Source organism: Natrix helvetica, assembly GCF_964273705.1.
Source record: "Natrix helvetica genome assembly, chromosome: 8".
In the NCBI taxonomy this organism is placed as follows: domain Eukaryota; kingdom Metazoa; phylum Chordata; class Lepidosauria; order Squamata; family Natricidae; genus Natrix; species Natrix helvetica.
This window is the reverse complement of record NC_138559.1, coordinates 6,489,023-6,508,357: the sequence shown is the minus strand read 5'-3', so window position 1 is coordinate 6,508,357 and position 19,335 is coordinate 6,489,023. Positions and strand designations below refer to the sequence as shown.

The window sequence follows — 19,335 nt, the reverse complement described above, 5'->3', positions numbered from 1 at the left end:
AAAAGGAAATAGAATAGGAGATAGGATAGGATAGGATACAATAGAATAGGAAATAGAATAGAAGATAATAGAATATAATAAGGAATATAATAGAAGATAATAATTGAAAAGGAAATAGAATAGGAGATAGGATAGGATAGGAAATAGAAGAGAATTGAAATGAATAGAATAGAGAATAGAATAGAAAGTAGAATGGAATGGAATAGAATAGGGGATAGAAGAGAATTGAAAAGAAAATAGGATAGGAAATAGGATAGAATAGAATAGAAAATGGAAGGGAATTGAAAAGAATAGAGAATAGAATAGAAAGTAGAAGGGAAGAGAATAGAGAATAGAAAACAGAATAGAACAGAATAGAGAATAAAATAGAACTGAATTTAGAATAGAATAGAATATTGGAATGAATATAATATAATAGAAAATAGAATAATTAGAATAAATAGAATAGAATAGAAATATTAGAATATAGAATAGATTAGAATAGAATTCTTTATTGGCCAAGTGTTATTGGACACAAGGAATTTGTCTTTGGTGCAGATGCTCTCAGTGTACATAAAATTTATTTCCCCGCCCCTCCTTTCCGACCCCTGTAGCCATAGCTATAGCATAATTTAGCCCCAGCGGCTCCCTCCGCACCGCTTCTACGCCGGGCGCCTCCTTAAAAGGAAAGAAGGAAAGCCCCGCCCAGCCCCTCTTCTCGGCGCCTCCTTAAGGGGCTCCCCCGAGAGGGGGGGCAAAGAGGAGTAGGAGAAGCGCAGGGAGGGGGCGGGCCGTGCCGTATGCAAAGCAGCCGTGACGCGTTAAGCTCCTCCCCCCTCGGCGCCCAAAACTTGCTTCTCCGCGCTCGCCGCTGCCAGCCAAGCCAGGCGGATCATGGCGCTGCGCCGACCGGGGACCTTGCAGGGCTCCGGGGACAAGGCCGGGCAGCGTCTCCCCTTGCGGGCCAGGCTGGTACTTCCGCTGCTGCTGCTGCTGTTCAGCCGAGCCGGCGCCGGCGCCTCCCCCGAGCGTCGGGGCCCCGTGGTGCTGGGCATGCGGCTGGAGGGCACCGACCGGCCGCTGTCCGAGCTGGAGGAAACGGTGGAAGCGGGCGTGCTGCAGGTGCAGGAAGGTGCCCACATCGTGCTGCGCCTCTACGGGTTGGGCTTGAGCCCCCAAGCCTACCAAGCGGTCTATTTCGCCGAGGCCACCAATGCCACCTGGCCCAGGGGTGCCAATGCCACCTGCCCGGAGAAAACCCAGGACCTGGTGGTGCATGCCCACGCTGGCCCCAGCCGCTCCACCTCGGCCCTGGTGGGCGTGAAAGTGCAGCGGCTGCGCAAGGCCGAGCGCTCCAAGCTCTATGTGCTGTGCACGCGGAGCGATCCCGCGCAGCCCTGGCTTCGCCTGGAGGGCGAGGATGCCTTCCTGCGGGTGGTGGAGGAGAAGCAGCACCTACTCCCTCTCTGGCTGCAGATCCTGCTGCTGTTGACCCTGCTGGTGCTCTCCGGCATGTTCAGTGGGCTGAACCTGGGCCTGATGGCGCTGGACCCCATGGAGCTGCGCATCGTGCAGAACTGCGGCAGCGAGAAGGAGAAGCGTTACGCCCGCAAGATTGAGCCCATCCGGCGCAAGGGCAACTACCTGCTGTGCTCCCTCCTGCTAGGCAACGTCTTGGTCAACACCACCCTCACCATCCTGCTGGATGACTTGATTGGGTCGGGCTTGGTGGCCGTCATTGTGTCCACCTCGGGCATCGTGGTCTTCGGGGAGATCGTGCCCCAGGCGCTCTGCTCCCGCCATGGTTTGGCCGTGGGGGCCAACACCATCGTTCTCACCAAGATCTTCATGTTCTTGACCTTCCCCATCTCCTTCCCGGTCAGCAAGATCCTTGACTTTCTGTTGGGTCAAGAAATCGGCACCGTCTACAACCGGGAGAAGCTGGTGGAGATGCTGAAGATCACGGAGCCTTACAACGATCTGGTCAAGGAGGAGCTGAACATGATCCAGGGAGCCCTGGAGCTTCGGACCAAGACGGTGGAGGACGTCATGACCCCCATTCACGACTGCTTCATGATCAACAGCGACACCATCTTGGATTTCAACACCATGTCCGAAATCATGGAGAGTGGCTACACCCGTATTCCCGTCTTCGAAGAAGAACGGTCCAACATTGTGGATATCCTGTACATCAAGGACTTGGCTTTTGTGGACCCCGATGACTGCACCACCCTCAAGACCATCACCAAGTTCTACAACCACCCGGTCCATTTTGTCTTCCACGACACCAAGCTGGACGCCATGCTGGAGGAATTCAAGAAGGGTAAGTCAAAAGATGGAAGGTGGTATCCGTCTGGGCATGTTGCCTATTACCCTGGGTGCTTTTGTTTGCTTGGGGCATGGTTGGCAAAGAGGCAGCTTCTTTTGCACACCACCAGAATGATAGGCAGCGTGTTTTTTTTAAATCCTGGTGGCCAGGATGCAACCTGGTTACCTCCTCCTAGCCAAGGCTAATGCAGAATGTGATGGCCAAATCCAGCAGAAGGATTCATAGGTTCTTGAGGATCCCTAAGATACCTGCAATTCATTTGTCTCATGGAGTCTGTTGCGCTAAGTTTATTATTTTATTATTTTATTTTGTTGTTGTTAGTTGCAAGGTTATGTCTGACCCATCGCGACCCCATAGACAATGTTCCTCCAGGCCTTCCTGTCCTCTACCATTCTCTGGAGTCCATTTAAGCTCACGCTGACTGTTTCAGTGACCCCATCCAGCCACCTCATTCTCTGTCATCCCCTTCTTCTTTTGCCCTCAATCGTTCCCAGCATTGGGCTCTTCTCCAGGGAGTCCTTCCTTATCATCAGGTGGCCAAAGTATTTGAGTTTCCTCTTTAGGATCTGGCCTTCTAAAGAGCAGTCAGGGTTGATCTCCTCTAGGACTGACCGGTTGGATCGTCTTGCTGTCCAAGGGACTCGCAGGAGTCTTCTCCAGCACCAGTTCAAAGGCCTCCATTCTTTGGCGCTCAGCCTTCCCTATGGTCCAACCTTCACAGCCATCCATTGCAACTGGGAAAACCATTGCTTTGACTATACATACCTTTGTTGGCAGGGTGATGTCTCTGCTTTCTAGTCTGCTGTCTAGATTTGCCATCGCTTTCCTCCCCAGGAGCAAGCATTTTTTAATTTCTTGGCTGCAGTCCTCATCAGTGAGCTTGGGGCCCAGGAAAATAAAATCTGTCTCTACCGCTATTTCTTCCTCATCTATTTGCCAGAAATTGAGAGGACCGGATGCCATGATCTTTGTTTTCTTAATGTTGAGTTTCAAGCCAACTTTTGCACTCTCCTCCTTCACCCACATTATTTATTTAGTGTATGGCAAGAAAAGTGGACTTACAGTGGTTCAAATGTTAATGTCCAGTCCACCCAGCCATTCAAGGACAGGGTAATCTTATGTTGAAAAAAATCAGTCCTTGAGCCGGTGTAAGCTCTTGATGGGCATTCAAACACAATGTGGTGGATATTTTGTTGAGCATCGCAGGGGTAGAGACAAGACCCCTCTTAAACAATGAGTCTTCGCAGACACCATGTTGGGTATGGATCAGTGGTGAAATTCATTTTTTTTTACTATCGGTTCTATGGGTGTGGCTTGGGCGTGGTGTGGCTTGGTGGGCGTGGTGTGGCTTGGTGGGCATGGTGTGGCTTGGTGGGCGTGGCAGGGGAGGGATACTGCAAAATCTCCATTCCCACCCCACTCTGGTGCCAGCTAGAGGTGGCATTTGCTAGTTCTCCGAACTACTCAAAATTTCCGCTACTGGTTCTCCAAAACCTTCTGGATTTCACCCCTGGTACGGGTCCTGTTCAGAGTTGACCAATGCTGCCAAGGAGAGTCAGAACCTGGCACCTTTTGTGTAGGGTCATCTACTTAGCTGCCTTTATCTGGGCGTTCAGCAGCCCATTTGGTTTTCCACTGTGTGTTGATAGAATAGATTAGAATTCTTTATTGGCCATGTGATTGGACACACAAGGAATTTGTCTTTGGTGAAGATGCTTCTCAGTGCACATAAAGAGAATAAAATATAGTTATCAAGAATCCTAAGGTACAACACTTAATGATAGTCATAGGATACAAAAAAGCAATCGAATAATACTAGGAAACAATCACTATAAATCATAAGGATGCAAGCAACAAAGTTACAGACCTGCAGTCATAAGTGGGAGGAGATGAGTGATAGGAACGATGAGAAAACTAATAGTAACAGTAATGCAGCCTTAATCAATAGTTTGACAGTGGTGAGGGAATTATTTGCTTAGCAGAGTGATGGCGTTCGGGGGGGAAACTGTTTTTGTGTCTAGTTGTGTAGTGCCCTATAGCATCCTTTTGAGGGTAGGAGTTGAAACAATGTATGTCCAGGATGGGAGGGGTCTGTAGATATTTTCACAGCCCTCTTTTTGACTTGTGCAGTTTACAGGTCCTCAATGGAAGGCAGGTTGGTAGCTGTTGTTTTTTCTGCAGTTCTAATTGTCTTCTGAAGTCTGTGTCTGTCTTGTTGGGTTACAGATGACAAAGTTGATGTCAAAGTTGTTAGGCAGCGAGTGCCAGAGAGGGGGGGGGGCTTCCTGTATTGAAACCTGCCAATTTGATAGATGAGGAAGATCAGCGTGTACAGGAAGAAGTGGGTTTCTCATCCTTTGGTTGCGCCCCTTTGCTAAGGCTTCTTGCCTTCGTAAGAGCCGGTGGTACAAGGTGCGCTAAGTTATCGCAGCCTTTGGGCACGTTGGGCTGATGATTTCACGGGAAAAGCAGCCTCTGTAGCTGATAATAGTTACAAACCCAGATTGACCGAGCCCTAACCAGCTCTGGCTTATTCAACTTATGTCCTCCTTCAGCAAATAATAGCTTGAGGCCATGTGTGAACCCAATCCTCCACGCATTACATATTAACAGCAGAAGTTATTTTCTGGAGTGGGGTGGGAGGAAAAGACTTATTAGGATGGGACGGGCTGTTTTCCTGGAGCACGTTTTGCAGTCTTCTCCTACAGATGTTTGTTCAGACGCGAGTAAGTTATGCTGACAGCAGAAGAAAGCAAGAGAAAAAGCGGAATTGTTGGATGTCAACATTCGTCAAAGAGACTCTCCCAGCTGCAGCCTAAAAGACAGACAGACAGTGGCAATCTGTCTGCGAGGAAAAAAAAAGACTATCCTGTTTCTTGCTTTCTTTTTAAGCAACTTTAAAAAACTCCTTGAGGTTCTCTCTTGCACACTGTGCGTCTCCCACTTGAGGGGAAAACAAGGGAGCTGATCCAGTCAAATGAAAGCGAGAAAAAAAACCCCTTCCGGGAGGCAATCCTTCCGGTCTAGGGCCAGATTTCGTGGGCGAAGGGCCTGGAAGCTGCATCCTTAGTTTTTCTCCAGCTGCAGGTCAGGACATTCGCACTGCTGGAATACAACTTGGCTGGAGTCCTTTTGCACCCAGGAGAAGGTGTGCGTTTCATAAATCACTTTTGAACTCTTTTGTTACAGGGCCCATTGTGTCTAACACAGCTTCCACTTCTTCCCATGGAAGGATCAAAAAAACTGTGTTGCAATGCAATAGGGTTTATTCAACGCCAGACCCCTTAAAGCTACAGTGCTGCTTTTATCTGCCGTACATTTCCAAGAATTTACAGAATCTCCCACCTGGACTTAAGGAGTTAAGTTCTCCTCCTGTATATCCTCCCCTTGCTTTGGTTTTTGGTTTTTGTTTGAAAAGTTTTATTTTATTTTTATTTTTCCACAACCACTCTTACATCCTTAATCTTACAGTGTGTCACCTGGGTACAATCTTTGTGTCATCATATCTAACAGTTACATCACTTTTAATCTATTTTTATCTTACCTTTGCATTTACATTTCAATTGCCTTTGAATTCAACTCCTCCCCTATAATTCTACGCTCTTTTCCAAATTATTCAATTTTCTGTTTCTTTTTGTCCATATTTGTTTTCTACCAGTGATGAAAACATCCCCCATCTTATAATACTCTGATTCTGCCTTCTCTTTCAGTTTTTTCCTATCAGTTTATCTTTATGTATCTTACTGACCTGGAATCTTTTCCAAAAACACTCATTTTCTTTCAATACCTCACTAAAATGAAAATGATAAAGCAGTTTTAGAGCTTGCAGCAAACAAGAAAAGCCCATTTGAAGCAACATTCATAATCATAATGACTGCAGCAATTACATTTTTAAATGTCATGTAGTTACTAAAAGTTACAATGCAGTAATCAATTTCAGTACAAAGCACAAATCAATCTATTAAATGATGCTCTACATTGCTGGTGCTCTTACATTCCATAAAAGCCCCTCATTTCCATTACATTCATATAGTTTCTTAATAGAACACACTAGGCATTTATTACAGGAGAATGAAAATAATGTATTCAACCATAAGCAGATTCCTAGTGTCCTGAGAAAATTAGAAACTGACTCGTGTGGAAGAACATTTTGATATTGCAATATATAGCTCACGTCTCAAAACTCAGTTTTCTCACACATGAAGCATAAAAAATTAGAGCAGATTTTGGATTTTGAACAGTTTGTTTTGAAGAAGGTTGGATAGGAGAATTTCTCAGCATCGATGTTACGTCTTTATTTTTTTTAAAATTTAACCAGTTTTGTTTTGCTTGAAGAAAAGATACAAAACTCAAGAAATTGAAAAAAATACCAAAGACACAAAGCATGCCAGATGTTAAGAAAAGGGCATTAAAATAAGAAAACACAGCATGTATACAGGTTGTCTTCAACTTGCGACCACAACTGACCCCAAAAAACATACATCACAGAGAGAAATGTGAAGTGGGTTTGGTCCCATTTTACAACCTTCCTTGCCATGTTTGTTAAGTGAATCACTGCAGTTATGGAGTTAATGACACGGTCTTTAAGTGAATCTGGCTTTTCCGATGACTTTGTTTATTAGAAGGTCGCAAAAGGGGATCACATGATCCCAGGACGCTGTGACTCATAAATATGAACCAACTGCCAAGCATCCAAAGTTTGATCACCCGTCTGTAAGGGACGCTGCATTTTTCGTAAGTGTGAAAAACGGTCATAAGTCACTTTTTTTCGATGCTGTTGTAACTGTTGTCACTAAACGAGGACTTGTAAAGGACTACTTGTACACATATTATCCTCCCAGCTTAAATACTGATTAATGTTGCTACAATAGAAGTACCCAGTTCTTGCAAAACATCCCCCTCTAAAAAAAAAAAATTTTTTTTAGTAGTAGTAGGTGGCTCAGTGGCTAAGACACTGAACTTGTTGATCAGAAAGGTCAGCAGTTCGGCGGTTCGAATCCCTAGCGCTGCGTAATGGAGCGAGCTCCCGTTACTTGTTCCAGCTTCTGCCGACCTAGCAGTTCGAAAGTGCGTAAAAAAATGGAAGTAGGAAACAGGGACCACCTTTGGTGGGAAGGTAACAGTGATCGGTGCGCCTTCGGCGTCAAATCATGCTGGCCACATGACCCCGGAGATGTCTTTGGGCAATGCTGGCTCTTCGGCTTTGAAATGGAGATGAGCACCGCCCCCTAGAGTCGGGAACGACTAGGAGAGATGTGGGAGGGGAACCTTTACCTATCCATTTACAAACCGTTGACCTCTCATCTATGTGCTACAAAATACGTGTGACCAAATGTATGTGACAAAATAGTTAAGAGGAAGAACAATTGTGTCTTGGCTTTGTAGTCCTTCAAGCCAGTTAGGTCTTGTGGTGAAGGCACCAAGCTTGGATAAGAGGCGATGGTGAATTACTGTCTTGCCGTAGGCTTAAAAAGCCAGCTGGGTGACTTTGGCTCAACAGTTAGTCTCGGCTTACCACGTCAGGCCAGTTGGTCAATTTCCGTCGCAACCAATGGAGCAGGATTTGGTTGATCCGGAAAAAACAAAACAAAAACAGAGCCTATATTTGTGAGGAAAACCTGTATTTATTTTTTGCAATCGTTCCCAGCCACAATGAGAAATGGGAATGCATTGTGTCGGTTAACAAAGGAAAACGTTATTTGCAAGGCGTCAGTTGTTGTTCTTTGCAACTGTAGGTGAACAGGTAACTTTTTCTGGTGTTTGCAACCCAAACAGCTCAAAGGTGCTTTTTGTTTTTTTCAAAAGGGACACTCGACTATGGTTTTATTTTTCCCATTTGAGGAAGAAGAAGATATTTTGCTTCTCATCCGAAAAGCTTTATCAGTTTTGGTTGGATGGATGTTCCATATCTCATTCCCCCCCCCACTAGCTAGAACGATGAAGCTTCTTGGATGAGAAGCGAAACAACAACAACTACTACTACTTTCTTCTTCATTATCATCCTCTTCCTATTCCTCCTCCTCCTCCTCCTCTTCTTCTCTTCCTTCTCTATTTCTTGTTCTCTTCCTCTTCTTCTCCTTCTCCTCTCCTCCTCCTCTTCTTCCTCCACCACCTCCTCCTCTCCTCCTCCTCCTCCTCTTCTTCTCTTCCTTCTCTACTTCTTGTTCTCCTCCTCCTCCTCCTCCTCTTCTTCCTCCACCACTTCTCCTCCTCTTCTCCTTCTCTTCTTCTACTCCTCCTCCCCCTCCTGTTCTTCTTCTCCTCCCCCTCTTCCCCCTCTCCTCTTCCCCCTCTCCTCCTCTTCTGCTCCTCCTCGTCCTCTCTTCCTCCTCGTCCCCTTCCCCTTCCCCTCCTCTCCTCCTCCTCCTCTACTTCTTTTTTCTCTTCCTCCTCCCCCCTCCCCCTCCCCCTCTTCCTCTCCTCCTCCTCCTCCTCTTCCTCTACTTCTTTTTTCTCTTCCTCCCCCTCCCACTTCCCTCTCCCCCTCTTCCTCCTCTTCCTCTTCTCGTCCTCTTCTCCTGCTCCTCCTGGAAAAAGCACCTTTGAGACAACCATGTCCTGGATGGCTTGAGACTCTGCATAGGGAAAGAGGATAACGAGAAACACAAATCTGGGTCAACATTAGGAGCAAAAGTGAAACTAGATCCTATAGATATAGGTGGTTCCCATGGGCAGAAATGCCTTCCTTGTGTTGGTGGAGCATGTGACTCAAAAGTAAATGGGGTCTGATTTACCACATTTGGTTGCAGCTGAAATACTCAGCATGACAATGTGCTTAATGTGGATTTCAGGCCTTTGGTGAACGGCTATATGAAATGAATCTCCCACGTGCGGTAGACACCCACAGCCTGAGCAGTTTTGAACATGACAATGACCCATTGGAATCAGATCCTGGGAGAACGCCCATATTTCGTCAACTTCCCCAATAGAAGAGACATCCACAGCCTAACAACGCACACCATTTTAGCATGACAATGACTTTTTGGAACCAGATCTTACAACACTCAGAGGAGAACTCTTATCTTGATTAAATTTCCCCAGTTGAGTAGATACCAACAGCCTGGCCATGAGCAAATCAAAGTCTTTCCAAATCTGAACTTACTCTTTTATTTATTCTGCTTTAAACTTAATCGCGTTAAACAAGTTGGTTTTAATCTCAGATATTTATTTATTTGTGGGGTCACAAATAAATAAATAATTTGGTAGGGGTGGTTTTCTTTTTTCTTTTGCACACGTTTTTTTACCCAACTATGCATCATCATCAGTGCACCTGGTTGGGTAATGAAATGACTGCAAGAAAACTACCAAGCTCAGAGAACACCAAGGACCCCCTAGTTCAATTTTTTTATTTATTTGGGCATTTTGTTTCCCCCCCCCCTCCTTTTTTCTTTGAACCAAGTGCCACACATGAAATTTAAATGTCAAACTGGCTACCCTCTCATCATTGTTATATTTGGAGATAGTCTTTTTTCTAAATCTACATTTATGACTGAATGCTATTTCGATGACAGGCCTTGTAGTAATGGGTTCCACTAGCTGTACAGAAGGGTTTCCTTTTATCTATTAAATGCCATTCCTATCAGCCCCCCAGAGAAACAACCTGGAATGAAGGAGAAACTTCCTAACAGGGAGGACAATTAGCCAGTGGAACAGCTTGCCACAAGAAATTAAGGGCGCTCCGTCACGGGAGGTTTTAAAGAATAAAGTAGACAGCCACTTGTCTGAGCTGGTATAGGGTTTCCTGCTTGAGGAGGAGGCTGGACTAGAAGACCTCCAAGGTCCCTTCCTGCTTCTATTCTATTTATGTTTCTATTCTATTCTACTCTCTGTGATGGGCCCAACCCTCTGGAATGACCTCCCCCCCGATATCAGAACCACCACCGACTTCCGCTCCTTTCGACAAAAACTGAAGACTCACCTGTTCCGTTTAGCCGGCCTGGCCCATTTATAGTTTTATTCTACCTCCTGGCAGATATTTTAATTGGGTATTTTTAGGGTATTTAAATATTGCTTTTAACTACTTTACTTCAGATATGTACAGTCTCTTATTGCCTCCTCTTTGTGTTTGTATTTTCTATTTATTGATGTGTTTTTATTTGACTGTACACCGCCCCGAGTCCCTTTGGGGAGAGGGGGCGGTATAAAAATCTAAATAAAAGTAAAGTAAAGTACTCTACTCTACTCTTCTAATTTTCTCCTGTCCTGTCCTGCCCTGCCCTGCCCTATTCTATTCTATTCTATTCTATTCTATTCTTTACAGAAAGGAAAAATCTCAGTTGACTTTCTCCATGCCATGCATTAAAGTCCTCAATCATATCCCCCCCCCCAAGTTGCTTTTTTTAAAACATAAGATTCCCCAATATTTTTTTAGAGATGTTTATACTCTTCTTCTTATTCTGTACTTTTTCCTGCTTTATTCCATTCCCCACTTAAAAAAGTAGCACCCATGACCATCCATTGTATTTATGATGTCGGAATGCCTTCCAGCATGAGCCCCTTTTATGTTTAACTCATGCTAATGATCCCTTGCATTGATTCTTCATAGCTGCTACCCACTAATATCATCACTTGATCCTCCGGCTGCTGTACGCCTGACTAGTTTGCATATAAAGCAGCCGCAATGGAGGCGATGTCAAGCTGAAGGGTTTTCCCCCAGCATGTAACTTATTAATTAAGTGGCAGATGCAAAGCAATCAGAGTGTAAGCCATCAGCGCTAATAATATGGAAGATAACATAACTTTGGGTGCTGTTTGGGGGATACTCTATAGAAAAGTGAAGGAGAATTTGGGGGAATAAGATTCTTCTTTTGAAAGAAAATTCCTAGGCAGAATTTTTGAGTTAGTTATTATTTTTTTAAGAAACCCTCAACTTGATTAATGATCCGTACAGTCAATAGCGGGTCAGTTAAAATTGCTCAAAGATGAGAAAGCTATTAATAGAAGATTAAACGAATGGTTATAAGTTAAGGACACTCTGTCCAATAACAGGCAATAAAAATGTTGTGTGTGTGTGTGTGTGTGTGTGTGTTTTCCAGCATACCTCTGCAACACCTCGTGCAATTTCAACCAAACTTGGTACACAGATGACTTACTCTCTGGAAAGAAAATACTGTGGGGGTAAGACACTCCTTGGTGTGTGTGTTCTGTTAAATACAGCCTGTTGTGTCTTAAAATGGCTTCTACTGTACTGCCATCAAACGGCTTCTACTGTACGGCGCAGTGGAGTTGCCATGGTAACAGCTTCACAGTACTCTGCAAGGGGACTCCCTCTGGTAAGGGGGAAAATCCAACATTAGAAATTACATTTGGTCTGGATATTTCCCTCTCCCCCCTATAAATAAATACCTGGGCAAAGTATTGCTATAAACACAGGGGTACTATTAGGTTTGTTTTTATGTTCAAGGGAATATTTGATGTCTGTTGGACAGTGTGCACATTGCCAGCCCAGGATCTCTGTCTCCTCCGAAAATTTAAAATATCCTGCATTTTTACCGTGGAGTTTGCTGCTTCTGTTCAGCCCACAGAATAGAATAGAATAGAATTCTTTATTGGCCAAGTGTGATTGGACACACAAGGGATTTGTCTTCGGTGCAGAAGCTTGCAGTGGACATAAAAGCTATAAGTGTGATAAATCATGAACGATGTCAGCCTCTGTTTTGTTTACTTGCTTACGGCTGCTTTGCTACGCCTGCTTACTATTGGCTGCCATAGGAACTGGGGGGGGGCATGGTATTGGGGAAGGGAATAATATTGCATGGAGGAGTCTTGTTCTCACCATCTTCTGCGCATGCTGGTGGCTGATGTTTGGACTTGGTCAAGGCCAACCGTCTCACATACCAACTTGATGAGGCTGTTTGAAGATGCACCCCACATGACACCTTAGGGAGTTGCAGATGGGACACTGGGTTGGGGAATTGGGGGGGGGGGTGCTGGGTAAACGTTTGATATGAATATGTTCCCGCCTTTCTGGCTCAGATCTTGCTTTCCTTTCAGCTGTTTTCACTTCATATCTAGTAAAAGTACTTTATCTCTATTAACATGGAGTTGAGGTTTTTTCTTTCTTGGATATTGAAGGAGGAATGCCTGGCAATCATAGTCATCCTAAAAATACATTCATCCTAAAGCATAAGTTACAACACTTAGTGATAGTCATAGGATACGAAATAAGCAATCGACATAAGTCATACTAGGAAACTAAAAAAACAATATACATTGTAAAGATACAAGCAACAAAGTTACAGCCGTAAGTAGAAAGGGAGATAGGTAATAGGAAAGATGAGATGAATAGTAATGCAGTCTTACTAAATAATGTTAGTTGTTTAGCAGAATGATGGCATGGGGGGAGACTGTCCTTGTGTCTAGTTGTTCTGGTGTGCAGTGCCTTATAGCATCGTTTTGGGGGTAGAAGTTGAAACAATTTATGTCCCTCACATCCTGGACGTAAATATGGCAACTGTAGTTTAGCCTGCCCTGTTATGCAAACTCAGCAAGGTGCTATCATCTTATGCATAATCTGAACACTTATTTATGCTTGTCCAACAGTCTTTGAAGAAAAAAAAGACTCACCTAATTTAGCAGTATAGGGACGTGGTGGCTCAGTGGCTAAGACGCTGAGCTTGTCGATCAGAAAGATCGGCAGTTCGGCGGTTCGAATCCTTAGCGTCACGTAACGGAGTGAGCTCCCATTACTTGTCCCAGCTTCTGCCAACCTAGCAGTTTGAAAGCACGTAAAAATGCAAGTAGAAAAATAGGAACCACCTTTGGTGGGAAGATAACAGCGTTCCATATTCCTTCGGCATTTAGTCATGCCAGCCACATGACCACGGAGACGTCTTCGGACAGCGCTGGCTCTTCGGCTTTGAAACGGAGATGAGCACCGCCCTCTAGAGTTGGGAATGACTAGCACATATGTGCGCAGGGAACCTTTATCTTTACCTTTAATTTAGCAGTCTTTCATTTCTAGCCAGTTTTAGGAGTTGCAGAAGTGAACCTCCCACCCAGCTGAAGGGTTCTGTGTTGGAAGGCTGCATTAGAGACATGAGCGGAGGAGGCAAATATTGTTTTGTGTGTGTGTGTGTGTGTGTGTGTGTGTGTGTGTGTGTGTGTCTTGCTGGAATCCAGACAGCCTTCTTTTTAAAAAAGGTCAGAGCTTGGTTTGTGTTTGTGTCTTTAGAAAGTGAAGTTCTTCAGATCTCTTTGTCTTGCAGGAGATGATCCGGTTTACAGAACCGGCTAGGTGCCAAACTTGGGATCTGAGAAGACAGTTGTACGCTCAAAATCTGCTTTTCCGAAATGTATACATAGAACAGAACTGGAAGGGACCTTGGAGGTCTTCTAGTCCAACCCCCTACTCGAGCAGTAGACACTATTCTCGTGATGGCAAACTTATGCCAAAGGGGCACGCAAAGCCGTGTCGCCTTGCCTGTTTGTCTTATGGGTTTCTGGTGTACATGCGTGCGCGATGATCAGCTGTCCTTTGTGCGCACGGCGGTGCTGAAAACCGGCCTGCATATGAGCACCAGCCAGCTGATCGTTGGGCACACATGCACACTAGAACATGGGAGTTCAGCTTTTCCAGAGCATGGCCCTGACGAGCGCGCTCCATTTCAGACAGTGGCTGGCCAATTTCTCAGGGGCTGCCCCAAAGAAGAGGGAGTCAAGCTATTCTCCAAGGCACCTGAGGGCAGGACAAGAAGCAATGGGTGGAAACTAATCAAGGAGAGAAGCAACTGAGAACTAAGGAGAAACTTTCTGACAGAACAATTAATCAGTGGAACAGCTTGCCTCCAGAAGTTGTGAATGCCCCAACACTGGAAGTTTTTAAGAAGATGTTGGATAGCCATTTGTCTGAAGTGATGTAGAGTTTCCTGCCTAAACGGGGTTGGACTAGAAGACCTCCAAGGTCCCTCCCAACTCTATTATTCTATCTCTTCTTCAAAACCTCTAGCGATGGAGCACCCACAACCTCTGGTGGCAAGCTGTTCCACTGATGAATTGTCCTCCCTGTTCGGAAGTTTCTCCTTAATTCCAAGTTGCTTCTCTCCCTGGTTCGCTTCCATCCGTTGCTTCTTATCCTGCCTTCAGGAGCTTTGGAACATAAGTTGAGCCCTCTTTTTTTGTGGCAGCCCCTCAAATATCGGAACATTGCAAGAAGAGTTAATCCTTGGCTTACGACCATTCATTTAGTGACCAGAGTTACTGCAGCATTGAAAAAAGCGACTTAATGACCATTGTTCATACTTACGACTGTTGCAGCATGAGCAAAATTCAGAGGCTTGGCAACTGGCATGTACTTACGACGGTTGAATTGTCCCATGGTCATGCAATTCCCCCTTTGTGACCTTCTGACCAGCAGATTCAATGGGGGAGGAGCCAGATTCATTTGACAACCGTGTTACTAGCTTAACGACTGCAGGGATCCCCTTAAGAACTGCGGCAAGAAAAGTCGTAAAATGGGGCCAAACTCGCTTCACACCCGTCTGCCTTAACAGTGGAAAATTTAAGCTCAAGTGGGGTCGTAAGTCGAGGACCCCCTATTAGTCACGCTGGGTTAATACAGCGGTATTGTTTGAGCCAAACAATGCTTGCTTTCCCCTCAGAACCCTTGGGCGACACGCTGCCCATCTTTATTTAAGCTTACTCCAGCATGTTGTGCAAACAGGCCATTGTGTGTTTAAAAAATAGATTATTGAGTGATTAGGATCCTCTGCTTCGGAGTTTACTTAAACTCTGGAACAAATGTCCCGCAAAGGAATTTTGCACAAGCTTGCAAAAAATAGAGGACAAGTTCATAAGTGGAGAATTTCTGCAAGAGAGGACTTGCAATCGGGCCTGGATGATTTGAGGGCAAGGGTGAATCCAGACAGGGACACACAAACGAACGTAGTAGCTGCTCAGACTGACATTTGAGCCGAGTATTCCTAGCATGGGAGATAATGACAATGCTGAAAGAGAAGGTGCCCAGAGGTCCTCACCTGGAGTCTCACTCCCAGCGCTGGCTTTTAAATGAAGTACTATTTTCAGAACATATCTCTAGTTGCTTTTCAAGAAAAGGAGGGAGGGAGGAAGGAAGGAAAGGAAGAGAGGAAGGGAGGAAAGGAGTGAGGAAGGGAGAGAGGGAGGGGAGAAGGAAAGGATGGAGGAAGAGAGGGAGGAAGGAGAGGGAAGGAGGAACGAAGGAAAGGAGGGAGGGAGGAAGAAGCAGGAAGGAAGGGAGGGAGAAAGGAAGGAATGGAGGAAGGAAGGGGAGGAAGGAAGGAAAGGCAGGAGGGAGGAAAGAAGGAAGGAATGGAGGGAGGAAGAAGGAGGAAGGAATGGAGGGAGAAAGGAAGGAAGGAATGGAGGGAGGGAGGGAGAAATGGAGGGAGGGAGGAAGGAAAGGGAGGGAGGGCTTATTGAGGGGGTGCCCAGGGGAGCATCTCACCTGATTTTTTCCGAAAGACCTGGGACAACTGTCCAAAAGAACCTCGAAGGATCCTTTCCCCAGCCAGAATTTATCCTCTTTTGTGCCTTTAAAAAAATGCAGGACTGATGTCAAAAAATGTTGGGGCATCTGCCTAAAACAATCCTTTTTGGAGCAGAGTTCTTACAGAAGTGCATTAAGGTAGGGACTGCTTGATTTTGCAATACAGGTAATCCTTGACTTACAACAGTTCATTTAGTGACCGTTCGGAGTTACAACAGTACTGAAAGAAAGTGACCTACGACCGTTTTTCACATTTACAACCATTGCAGCATTCCCTATGGCCAGGTGATTTACATTTGGATGCTTCCCACCTGGTTCATATTTATGACGGTTGCAGTGCCCCAAGGACTCGCACTCCCCTTTTATGACCTTCTCACAAGCAAAGTCAGTGAGGAAACCAGATTCACTTAACAACCTAATTTAACAGCTTCCGTGATTCATTTAGCAACCGGGGCAAGAAAAGTGGTAAAACGGGGCAAAATTCACTTAACAAATTTCTCAATTAATGGCATACATTTTGGGGCTCAATTGTGCTCATACGTTGAGGACTACCTGTAGTGGCGCAGTGGTTAGAGTGCAGTACTGCAGGCTACTTCTGTTGTCTGCCAGCTGCCTGCAATTTGGCAGTTCGAATCTCACCAGGTCAAGGTTGACTCAGCCTTCCATCCTTCTGAGGTGGGTAAAATGAGGACCCAGATTGTTGGGGGCAAGAGGCCGACTCTGTAAACCGCTTAGAGAAGGCTGTGAAGCGGTATATAAGTCTAAGCGCTATTGCTAGTCTTCCTGTGACCTAGATGGATCTTTCTTTGCACTGATAACGGAGAAGCTTACAATGTTTTGTTTGCCTAATTGTCTCCTGAATCTTGGTCAACGTGGGAACCAACTCTTACACTGCAATGTTGACAGACGCTGAAAGGCCCTCCTAGATGGGAGCCACCCTAGATGTTCTAACCTAGATTCACATGAGGTCTGGGAAAGAGACAACCCAGTTAGATCCAAGAGTAGACCTCTGGAGAAGCTAGTTAGACCAGTCAGTTCCTCAGCCCAATGGTTAAGCCTTCCATGATACTTGGATCCAAGGACTTTCTCACCCTATTTGAGATCCTCAGTATCTTCTTGTAATCTTGTTCAGAAGACATTAAAAAAAATCAAAATAAGAAGAGTTGGAAGGTCCAAGAGAAGAGCTGTGGAGAAGCTAGTTAGACCAGTCGGTTCCTCAGCCCAATGGTTAAGCCTTCCATGATGCTTGGATCCAAGGACCTTCTCATCCTATTTGAGGTCATCAATGTCTTTTTGTAATCTCAGAAGACATTTTAAAAATTCAGAATAAGAATAACAGAATTGGAAGGGACCTTGGAGGTCTTCCGGTCCAACCCCCTGCTCAGGCAGGAAACCCTATACCAGTGATGGCAAACCTTTTCAGCACTGAGTGCCCAAACCAGAACATGTGCGCATGTGCGCATGCCGGAGCACCAGAAACCCGAAGACCAGCTGGCTGGTGCATGCATGCTTGTTTTTTGGCTGGTTTTAGGCCAGTTTTTGGGAGGAAAATGGCGCAAAAATGGCCTGAAAACGGCCCCGAAAACGGCCATTTCCCAGGCTGTTTGGCCTGCATGAAAAGCAGCTTGTGACAGTGGACATGCCTGCAGAGCGGGCTGTGTGTCACCTATGGCACGCATGCCATATGTTTGCCATCACGGCCCTATAGCATTTCAGACAAATGATTGTTCAATTTCTTCTTAAAATCGTCCAGCAAAAATGAGAAGGAGTGTATGCTTCTTTGAGCTCTTTGGAAGTTCTGTAAATGAAAGTAAATGAAAAATAAAAAGATACTAATATGTTTAGGGAAAATCTTTTCCAGGTTCCCAGTTTTCTGTGATTGGAACATTATGGCTGAAAATAGACTCGACCCTATTGGTTGAATTATCACTTCTTAGCACTGGAGTTAAATCAATAAATTTTTTTGAAAAGACTTTCCTTTATCTTAATATGTCTCCCATTCTTTACCGATCTTATTCCCAACCTTAACACCAAATGGGGTGGTTAAAAATCCATGATTTAAAATATATATATATATTAAAAAATGGGATTTTAAAATTTAAATCGAACATTTTTTAAATTTTTTATGCAATTTATTTGAATAAAATGCTTTTGGAATAAAAATCTACAAAAAGATAGTTTTCTATTTAAGGTACATTAATAATTCGGTTTATTCAGCATGAAATGGAGCTTAGTTACGGAGCATGAGGAGGCTGTATATTCTGCAAAATTTACATTTTTGGGTAAACTCCTTCAATGAATCCAAGATCTGCAAGCTGAGATAACATGCCCTGCATGGATGGCATTCACACAACTTCACAGCAGAGATGGCAGTTGCTCTTTAAAAAGTATGATTTAAATCAGGTTGGTTTAAATCAAGCCTTTTTACTAGTGATTTAAATCGACTCGATTCAAATCAAATCCACCCTGTCACTGGAAGAAGCTTTTCCTCTTCTCTTGATTGCAACTCTTCAGCATTCAAACATCTGATCCTAAAAAAAGATTGACCAGCATAATATTGGGTTTGTTTCAGCCTCTCCCCCCTGATGGGGCAGGGAGATACCTGTTCATCTTAGAACAGGGGTCAGCAAACTGTGGCTCTGGAGCCGCATGTGGCTCTTTCCTCCCTTTGCTGCGGCTCCGTCACCGGTTGGCGCCACAATTTTGAGAGGAGCTTCCGAGGGGAGGGGGAGAGAGAAGCACAGTGCGCCAGGAGAAGACTCTATGACAAGGGGAGGGTTTTCCAGTTGTCTCCACAATTGATAAGGCTTTCGGTTATGACAGGTAGAGGAGGAGACTCTATGGTGGGGGAACTGAACTTCCGGTCAGCTCCAGAATTGAGTGAGGGGCTTCCGGTTAGGACCTTTGTGGCTCCCGGGGTTTTCTTTCCTGTGGGAAACGGGTCCAAATGTCTCTTTGAGTGTTTAAGTTTGCCGACCCCTGTCTTAGAAGATTTTTGATCCAGGTAGCTAAGAGGTGCTCAACGTAAGTGTCTCTGTGCTTAATGCTTCATTGAACCTTTGTAATATTCCATTAATCTGCGTGTCTTTGGAAGGAGCAGTTGTGCACCCAAATAGTTCTTTGTTCCAGAACTTGTTTGCTTAAGGCTGTTCCTCTTGTAACTGTAGCCCTGTGAGTACACACACCTACGTCTTATGACATTTGGTTCTCCATGAAAAATGTGGGTGCTTCCAAGCTGGGTTAACTTAGAATCACAGGACTGAAAGGGAGGTCTTCTAGTCTAATCTTCTGTCCAAGACAGGAGATCTTATTGCATCCCAGACAAATGGTTGTCGGTCTTTTCTTGAAGACCTCCAGGGATGGAGCCCCCACAACTTCTGATTAATTGTTCTAACTGTCAGGAAATTTCTCCTTAGTGCTAGGCTGAATCTCAAACAAGATAGAATTCTTTATTGGCCAAGTGGGATTGGACACACAAGGACTCTCAGAATACATACAAGTGGCAAGTGATAAATCCTGATCATAATCACAAAATACAACCATCGTAAGTCATAAGATACAT

The 19,335-nt window shown here is 44.8% G+C and overlaps 1 protein-coding gene and 1 long non-coding RNA gene across 2 annotated transcripts in view; one reads left to right on the top strand and one right to left on the bottom strand.

Annotated features, from left to right (window-relative positions):
- LOC309396083 overlaps positions 1-19,335 on the bottom strand; it is a 171,433-nt gene that overhangs the window by 49,598 nt on the left and 102,500 nt on the right. The gene's annotated exons all lie outside the window — the stretch shown is intronic.
- Positions 836-19,335, top strand: part of CNNM4 (cyclin and CBS domain divalent metal cation transport mediator 4) — a 78,726-nt gene continuing 60,226 nt past the window's right edge. The window contains exon 1 of the mRNA XM_081960751.1: positions 836-2,302. Coding sequence (XP_081816877.1) covers positions 874-2,302 — 1,429 coding nt within the window. The 5' untranslated portion in view covers positions 836-873. The remainder of the gene's footprint in view (positions 2,303-19,335) is intronic.